At 45.1% G+C, this 9,860-nt stretch overlaps 1 protein-coding gene across 1 annotated transcript in view; it reads left to right on the top strand.

Moving 5' to 3' along the window:
• Positions 1-1,174: 1,174 nt before the first annotated feature.
• Positions 1,175-9,860, top strand: part of PDZRN3 (PDZ domain containing ring finger 3) — a 142,414-nt gene continuing 133,728 nt past the window's right edge. Inside the window, exons 1-3 of the mRNA XM_034066432.1 lie at positions 1,175-2,046; positions 7,955-8,041; positions 9,198-9,305. Coding sequence (XP_033922323.1) covers positions 1,330-2,046; positions 7,955-8,041; positions 9,198-9,305 — 912 coding nt within the window. The 5' untranslated portion in view covers positions 1,175-1,329. The remainder of the gene's footprint in view (positions 2,047-7,954; positions 8,042-9,197; positions 9,306-9,860) is intronic.

The raw sequence follows: 9,860 nt of genomic DNA, 5'->3' as shown, positions 1-9,860 counted from the left end.
TTATGGAACATTAATAACTAGAATGAAATGAGCACTACAGATGGAATTCATATTGAAAAGTGAAAACCCTTCATGCTAAAATCTACTTGCCCGAGACTGAACTGGGAACACAGTTGTGTGAGCACTAGTCCATTGCCTTGAAAAGGTCACTAACAGACAAATAATCATTCCAGACGTTCAGAGAATCATTTTACCATGATATAATAGGCATATACTAAAGGTCATTTGAAACTAAAGTTTCTAGTTGGGCTTTTTTTTTGCCACAAAGCAAAACACATTATTAAAAGAACAATTGAGCTGGTGTGTGGCTTCAGTGCATGTGAGTTCTGCTCTACCATCCACAATGAACAAAGCTGCTCGCTTTTATTGCTTTTTTTTTTTCGGCGCTCAAATATCTGCCTTGTAAGAGAAATTGGTTTTGCCTAATGCTATGTCTGGTACTTCAGGTGTGGTCTGGCTAGCTTTTTATAGCATATTTTGGAGTGCTTTTAAATCATCTCCCCGCAGGAACAGATATCAGAAGTGGTAACGTTTTCTGGTCACCCTCACTTACATCCACGTGGCACTAACAGGCGATGCACAGTTTCCCTTTCCCCTGAGGACAGCGGCAGCGGGGCAGACTTTCCTGCCCGCACCCCCCTCACTTGTGGGGTGATGATGCCCCGCTGAGGGGCAGAACACCCAGCCCGGTCTCTCAGCAGCCCGAGGACGGGTCCTGGAGCAGCGCCTCCTCCTCCTGCCCCTTCAGTCCCGGTTCTGAAGTGACCCGTCCGCGCTGCCCCACACCCCCTCCGGAGCACCCCGCTGCTCCCGGCTGCGCGGTACACCAGCGGACGGCCTACGCCCCTCCTTCCTCACCTCACACCCGGCCCTCCTCCTCATCCTCCTCCTCCTCCTCACCCACCGCCCGCCCTCTCCTCCTCTCCCCCTCCCCGGGCCGGGCACTCTCGCCTCCTGAGGCCCGCCCCGTGCCTGGGACTCCCGGTTACCTGCACCGCAGGCAGGGCCGGGGCTGACAGGACAGAGCCCACCCCGCTCCCCGCCCTCTTCTCCCCCTTGTCCCTCACAGGGGACCCCCGGGGTGGGCGGGGCCGGGCAGTGCCGGGGCGGGCGGCGGCGCTGTGCGCAGGGGCGGCGGGGAGAGCAGCCCGCGGCGGCGGCGGGGCCGGGGGAGAGCCGGGCTCCTTCCGTGGTACCCGCGGATACGTGTTTGGTGCTGTTTTCGCCTTTTCCCGTCCCGGGTCCGCACTTCGGTTACTTTCGTTGGGTTTTTTTTTATATCTATATTTTTTTCCTCTTTCCGCTTGTTTTTGGCCAAGCGGAAGGAGGATGGGGTTCGAGCTGGATCGCTTCAGCGGGGACGTGGATCCCGACTTCAAATGCAACCTGTGCAACAAAGTTCTGGAGGACCCGCTAACCACCCCCTGCGGCCACGTCTTCTGCGCCGGCTGCGTGCTGCCCTGGGTGGTGCAGCAGGGCAGCTGCCCCGTCAACTGCCAGCGCATCTCCACCAAGGAGCTCAACCACGTCCTGCCGCTCAAGAGCCTCATCCTCAAACTCGACATCAAGTGCGACAACCACGCTCGGGGCTGCGAGGCGGTGGTGCCGCTCCAGCACTTGGGCGAGCACGCCGAGACCTGCGACTTCTCCCCGGCCAAGTGCCGCAACCGCGGCTGCCGCCAGGTGCTCAACCTCCGCGACGTGGAGGCGCACATGCGGGAGCGCTGCGAGGCGCGACCCGCCGGTCTCTGCGACCAGGGCTGCGGCTTGATGCTCACCCACGGCGAGCGCCGGGCCGGCGGGCACGGCTGCCTGCGAGCCCTGCGAGCCCACGGAGCCGCGCTGCAGGCGCGGGCGACGGCGCTGGAGAAGGCGCTGAAGAAGGAGGCGCTGCGCGCCGGCAAGCGGGAGCAGTCGCTGCTGTCGCGACTGGCGGCAGCGCAGCTGGAGTTGCAGGTGACGGCGCTGCGATATCAGAAGCGCTTTACGCAGTACAGCGCCCGTCTCGATGCCCTGGCCCGCGCCCGCGCCGCCTCCCCCGGCAAGGTAAGGGGGGTTCCCGGGAGAAGCCTCCCCATCGCGGGGCGAGCACCTCGGGACGCCTCCCCGCGTGTGTCCCGGTGGAGGTGGGACCCCGAGAGGGGTGACCGGGACCCGCTGTCGGGGCGCGGGAGGCGTGCCGAGGAGCCGTCCGGCCCCGTGCCCTTGGAACGTCTGAGCTGTGGGGTGTAGTAGCCGAAATGTACCGGTTTCCATATGTGTATGTTTGCTAATGTGACCATCATCACTATCTGGACCCCAGATGGCAGCTCACACATCAAAATACCGAGGTCTCGGTATTGTTACTTTGTTTCGCCTTGGTTCTTTCCCCAAAGAAAACTGAACAGCAAAAATGGAATTTCCAGGGCTGGAAATGGTATTAAACCACCAGAAATAGACTCCCAAGAGTAACACAAAGCAGAGTCAATTGGAAGAGGTTGTTGTGACCCAATGATTTCCAGACCCCTAAGCTCACCTCGCGTCCCACAATCCGGCTTGCTACAAAATGCGATGTTTAGGATTAACTATTACACAGCTCGAACACCTTGCCAGCAGCTGTTTCATGATCTGAAGCCATCATCTTTGTAACATCCGTGTCCAAATACAAGACCTCAGCTGCAGACTTGCATGGGTTTTTTTTTCCCAGAGCAGCACTGGGTCCTTTTAAGAGCTCAGTTTAGGAGGAAAAAATTAACTTGACTTCAGCCCCTCAGAATGACACCATTTGTGAAATGACCAGAATCAAAAGCCAGAGCTACAACAATCCCTAAGTTTTAATTGGAATGAGGCTCCCCATCGAGGGAAGCCCTAGAAACCAATTATCTTTTAAATGAAGACATTCAGAGTCCTCCCTGTGACCTGGAATGTGCTACCGCAGACACAGCAGTATTAAACTGTTCAAAACTGTCAAACGTCTGTATTCACACCTTTGGTAATGTTAAGGCTCTAAAAACTGTGCAAATGAAACAAAACTTTATGTTAGAGTCTCTTCCCCCTGTTTTTCTTCTCAAAAACTCAGAGCAAAACAACCTACTATGTTCTGCTAACTCAAACCAGAAAGAGTGTTTTAATACTGCATGTACGGGTTCCACTTCTGGCAATACTGGACATGGTGGTAGTTAAAATCTTAGTACAGTTGTTGAAAGAAACTGGGGGTTCACGTTCATGTCAGTTGTGAACCTTCGTTTTCCTGCAGCCCCTGTACAATGGCATGCTGCAGAGCCTTCTGATCCTGCAGCTTAGCCCACAGCTGCCTCTGCTCCCTCTCGCATTGCTGCTGATAGTAAACCCTTCCAAACAGTCCCGCTGTCGGAAATCATCTCAGTAAACCCCGACCTCCTCGTCTGTGATCTGCTCCTAAACAGCACACATTTATTCTCACACTGCCCCTCCTTCATTTCTTTGTGGCTGGTATTGATAATGCTGTTTCTGTTTTATTTAACTGTCTAAAGTGTAGTGAGCTGCTATTAGTGTGAAAGGTATACTTCAAATAGTTGTAAATGTGCACGGTATGTAGTTTCCAGCAATACTTTTTATCAAATGTATGGATACAGCTGGCTGAGACAACTGTGCTCATTTTCAGTCCTATTACAAAAGCCTGTTATGCAGTTTTCTGAAGCGGCGCTGAATCTGAAGAAAGCTGGAAGGTGTCATGTCACCACAGACATGTGGTCTAGTGGTCAATCAATTACATGTCTTTCACAGCATTTTGGGCAGCTTTCCAATACCAACAGCTCTCCTCTGCCCAGCTCCAGAAGAAGTACAATGTGGAAACTTGCATCTTTGTGCACTAGAGAGGCTTTTTAAAAAGACCCCTGTGCAGGAGATGCTTTCCCAATTTGGGGTTGTGGCATGCTTCCAAGTTTGTACTCTGGGGTTATTTTCTAGCAGAGACTCTGCACTGTGCAGCACAGACTTTAACACTTGGCAGGGCATACATACTTGCCCAAGGATTAGGTCCCTGAACACATGGATTACACATATGGTAATGTGGAATAACTAATGTCAATTTCAGTTTCAGAAGCAATTGTGTATTCAAAGCAGGCAGCACCTTTGCTATCATTAATTATGATCATTAGTCATATCTCATGAATTTTATTATAAGATGTGATGGTTCAGGCTATGTGAAAACTCAAGTGCAGTAATAGACTAGGTTCATAGGTTAGATGTGATTGCAGAACTTACCGTAGGATGTTCTGGCTCCTCAGCAGATGAAGAAAAAGCATTGCGTGACTTCCCTGCCTGATGGCTGCTTGTTGCTACAGATGTAGAACCAATCTAGAATAAAACAGATGACATCCTCAGGTCAAAACAGAAGAAACACTCACATATAACTTTTTGTAAACGCTTAGTGAAAGGCAAAACACAATGTTGAGTGATATTAGGCCATTCATGAAAGACCAAATATATGGTTTTTTGGCTGACTCAAACTTCTTCAGCAGCTTTGGAGACCCAGATCTGGGTTTGCCTGAGTATAGACTTCCCTTGTGATACTGGTTGAACCACACAGCTGCCCTGCACTTTGATCCCCATTTTTGAAGTTTTCTAACACTGCCAGAACTGTATTGAGAGAAGATATACATAAAATACGTGGTTTATACATAGTCATCTGTAAATACCTCACAGTTTTGTAAGTCCCTTAAAAGATAGATGTGCTATAAGTGACTCCAGTTGTGTTCTCTATGTGTCTTGTTTGCTACTGACTTTCATTTCACTGTGTATTTACTAGATGTCTGATCAAAAGCCAAATCTGAAGGTTTATTCAGAGTGCAACTATTCATTCCTCAGTGAGAAGAGTTGAGGCTTATAGTGGACAAACTTGAGGAGGGAGTGGTAGGGAAGGTGGTGTGTCCTACCTGAAATTAGTATTTCTTTTGATCAAACACATCAGTCCTGAAACATCAAAGTCTAAATAGTCAAGAAAAACCTCATGCTAGTCAAACAATGCTTAATCCTTGCTGAAACATACCACTGTTCACACCTATTGATAAGCTGATCTGATCCTTCCTTTATGTACAGAGCTGTCAAAGTCCTTTAGGAAGAAAAGAGTCAGGGCGAATCGGAAGCAGTTCTGTGTTGGCTGCAGCCAGGAGTGGAAGCCCGTGTGCTGCTCTGACAGCCAAAAGCAGGGCTGAACTTTCAGTAAATGTATCACACATACAGGGACCAGTTTATGATCTGGTATTCAGGACCTCTGGTTTAATACCTCTGTGGAAGTGGTAACAAGTTTTAATTCCATTAAAGCCAGATGAAGTCCTTTACAACAAGATGATACTTTTTCCTCAGACTCCCCAAGCAGGATCCACTGGACTGGTCCTGGCAGCTCTTTTGCTGGTAAATGAGGAGGTGAAGTGCCTCCTGTAATGATGACAGACCTTCTTAGCCACAGCACTACCAAGGAAATTAGAGACTTGCAATATTTACAAGGAAAGGCAGTCCATTAGCTCCACATTGCTCAACTGGGAAGTACAGTAATTTCAAGAATTATGTGTAAGAGTTCTGTTCAGCTGTGGGAATACAACATGCCAGCAACCATCAGGTCTGCTGCCGAACCAGATGACGGGGCAGGGCTGGATGCTGGCCACTGCATTTCCACAGTTACTTCACTGTTTGATGATTGTTTCTCTGGAACGCGAGACATGTTAGAGGGGGAAAAAAGGCAGAGCCCTGGAAAAAACATTTGCATTGTGGCCTCCTTATGAAGCAAAGGAGATTGTTAAAGAAATTGTTACATCTCAAGATATGAATCTGCAAAAGTAACCAACTGTTAAAGCAACGCACTGCAGCCTCCCTGGTGCTGGGGCAGTTCAGCACAGGTGGGGGGATTAGTGCTTTGCAGTTGCACGTGTGCTCTATAACATGACTGCTGCCACCAAGAAGATGGAGAGAGTGGACAAATACATCTGAACTGGCTGGAAAGTTTCTTTAAAGCCCCCATGGATGTTTTTCATTTACTGCCCACTAAAAATTGCATTAGTTTCACACACAACTTCTGAGTCATTCAAACCTACCTGCTTTAATACTTGTTCAGCTAGGTGTAAAAAGCATTGTATCATAGTCATGTGAGGTAGCTTTAATGAAAACATTCAACTCTAATTACTGGAAGTGTTTTGAGAGCAATGTCATAACTGTTTCTTCATTGTTCTCTTTGATTTGCCTTCTTAAGGCATAATAGGGGAAGTACACAGTGGCAATAGTATGGCCTTGTCTTTCAAATCCTGAATCATCAGTCCCTGAAAGTGGTCTCACAGGACTGGAAATTTCTTCCTTGAAATCCTGTCTGAGGTCTGGGTCTGAAGGCATGCAGGGAAATAGCATTTATTTTGTTTTTCAGTCCACTTCTGGGTACCTGATTCTTACTGATGCCAGCAACAGGCAAATTCAGATAACATCCATCGGACTTCATTCATGTTTCTCTGTATCAGGTCCAAGTCTATTTATTATCAACCTGCAGGAAAGATAGTGATCACAAACTGACACTAAGATTGTAAACCAGATTTCCAGGTGGAGTATGTTGTGCAGCTCCCCTGTGGTAGAGCTCTGAGCATGCGGTCAGTGGAGCTCTGCCAGTTTACACTGGCAGGGAACTGGGCTTTGTTACCATCCCAAATCTGTAGGAGTAATTCAGTGATCGAGGATTACTTTGACATTTTTTATGAGTTTAATAGACATTAACATGTGATTGACAACTTCAAATTGACATGTTAGAAGAAAAATGCGCAAACTAAAACCATCTGCATCAAATTACAATGTAACTTGTAATTTTTTTTGTCATTAATTGGTTATGAAAACCAGACTTGTAAGATAACTTCCTCAGGCTTTTTTGTGTTCATAACTTTTTCACCCTTTGGATAAAACAAAGAAAAAGATCTTGAAGGAGGCAAGGTTTGTATCTATCTATAGAGGCACAACATACCAATAGTTGATACTCGGCTTTTTGTGGTGTTATGCTGCTGTGTCTTGTATAGTTTTGTAATGTGCTGTAAAGAACACCTGCTTGGTTGAGATTATAGTTAGTACATTGTGAGGATTTAGTTGTCTTTAACAGTACACACACTTTTCTGTCTTAATGAAAGTTAACAAACTTAAGTAACATCACTGTGTCATAAGGGACATTTTGGTTTATAGTTTATAGTTAGGAACAAGCTTGAGGTAAGAGGACAAGAAAACACCATGTTTACACAGTCTTCTGGATACTATAGGTCCATCCAATCTATCTTTGTTGTACATTTTTTTGTACAATCAGAACTGTTCACTGCAGAACTTTGTATTTTAAGGAATTAACATACAGATTTTCAATGATGGAAGATTTCTGGTTTGCTAGTATTAAAATTCCAAAGAAAAAGCCTCTGTGGCAGGCACTGTGAATAGCAATTGGCACCCTAGGCCTTTTGCAGAAGTCATAGCAGTTTTGCTTAATGCTGTTTTCTAAAACTCACCAGGGAATTTCTGTTGTATAACACTATGTTTGATACTGTTTAAACAATGCCATGCAGTTAGCACTAGAGAGGAGCAATGTAAAAATACAGCCCTAAGATTCAGTCCTCCTCCAGCACTGGAAAAGTCAAGAATTTTGACTACCGGAAACGTGGAGTATTTTACATAACACATCACATATGACTAGGTCAAGTAGTTGCAGGAACCAGTATTACATATAAAACTCTTCTGTTGCTGTTAAGTGTCTCACTGTAGATCTCAATAAAAATACACATAAATCTTACAGGGTGGGTTTCACAGAGAAGCACTTCTGTAGAACAGTGGGGTGGCTGGGAGCTGCTGACTTTGCTCCTGCAAAGCTGTTCTGAACATTCGTCTCTAAACTACAATCAACCCAACAAACCTGGACAGGCGTTTTTAGCTGTCATACCCACCAAAGCACACAAATGTTTTGAACATGTTTATCTTTTCTTTGTAGGGTGAAGAAACTAAAGCACTGACTCTCATCCTTCATCGTGACTCTGGCTCTCTTGGATTTAATATTATTGGTGGCCGACCATGCGTGGTATGTTAATTGTTAAAATATGTTTGCCCTTTCCAGTTGAGAAAAGCATGTAGGTCAACACTTAGAGGAAAAATGCTGCTGACAAGCATTTGGGTCTCTTGGGATTTCTTCAGAGCAGATCTTGTATTCAGATTTGTATTGGATGTCTGTTAACTACACTGTCTTTTCTCTCACAATGCGTGTATTCTTGCACATCATTACAGCAATACTAATACTGGTGCAGCATCACTCTCAGAATGGTGAAACCATGGTATCTCTTTCTCAGACCATTACTGCTTTGAAGGTGTTGCACGAGTTCAGGGCCCACAAGCTTTAGGTCCCTTACAGTTCATTAAGAAAATGTTATTTATTCTCCTTGCCACCAGAGATTAAGCAGCCCTCTGTCAGGTGAAGGGATGGAACTTCGCCTACTTCTGAATTCTGTGATTTCAACAGATGTTTCCTGCACCATACACTCACTAATGTATTTTTTCTGGATGCGTGTTGGCTGGAGCTGCTACATATGACTTTAATTAGATCAAGGAATGGATTATACCTTGTCCTAGTAATTTAGAAAGCATTCAGAACTACTTCTTGGCTGCTTGGAAATCTGACATTAATCATGATTTATTCCTAGTAAATTCACTTGAAAGTTATTCTTTATTTATAGTTAGAGTTTTTCAGTTTTCTGAAACATTGTCTGCACTGGTAGAAGCTGGTGACACAAAATGTTGTATGAAATGAGTATGAACGTATCTTGTTAGGTATTTTCATATATATTGGTTTTCATGGTTTTATTTTTAAGCCTCTAAGAGCTGTGCAACTAAAATGAAAAATGCACTGTTGTCTTATGTTTGCTGTGAGGGCAGGCTGCCATCTCACTGGATTTTACATTAAGAATAATTTCAATGATAGGTCCTACTGAGCTGGCCTGAGTCAGAGGAGAGCCATTATCATGCAACTAATGTGCCTAATGGAAGCCCATTCCTGGTTGTTTATGCTTTCAAAATAGGAGTATCAGGTGGTCTCATCAGCACAAAGTAGTTCCATATTAAAATATCAATAGTAATATTTCTTTCAAATCACATGCACTGTTGTGACATGGACAAGTTTTAGCTGAGGGCAAATTAGAGTTAGTTCAAGGTACAATAATGTATTTTTCTTTTCATCTTTAAAGGATAATCAAGATGGTTCATCTAGTGAAGGGATTTTTGTATCAAAAATAGTTGACACGGGGCCTGCAGCTAAGGAAGGAGGGCTACAGATTCATGACAGGATTATTGAGGTATGTGAATACACTGTCTTTTAATAGTGCAAGTTCCATCTCAGGTCTTCAAGTGGCATGATGTTTAGTGTGGGTTTAGAAGAAATGTACTGTGGTAAACACTGTCTAGAAGACATGTCTGTTAAAATATGCTTGACTGGATTCAATGCTGACCTTCATGGTTTTAGGTGTAGTTCTTACCTAAATATAGAAACCAGATTATGGATGGTATGTGCATGTCCTGACTTTGAGGAGCTTGCATCTATCTGGTATGTAGTAGATACCTCTTTTTAAAGCTATTGGCAACTTCTAATTTATTTAGTTAAAACCATATGTGAAATATCTGTAGTGTAAACCATGATTTTATTTTTCTTGGTATTTAAGACAAAGTTTTGAAGAGCCAGAAAACATGCTGCTCTGCATTTTCTGCACGGTTTGTTATAAACCTCTCTAAACCCCCTAGATGTTGTGTGTAAGTTCTTACATTGCTCATATTGCAGTCTGAATTTCTTCTCATTTTGCCAAAGTCTTGACCTCAATAAAAAGTCCTTCCTGTGAAAGAGGTGGTTGCTTGCA

This window comes from Melopsittacus undulatus, chromosome 9 (assembly GCF_012275295.1).
Source record: "Melopsittacus undulatus isolate bMelUnd1 chromosome 9, bMelUnd1.mat.Z, whole genome shotgun sequence".
NCBI classification, from domain to species: domain Eukaryota; kingdom Metazoa; phylum Chordata; class Aves; order Psittaciformes; family Psittaculidae; genus Melopsittacus; species Melopsittacus undulatus.
The sequence above is the reverse complement of the archived record's forward strand: the minus strand, read 5'-3'. Positions and strand labels throughout refer to the sequence as shown.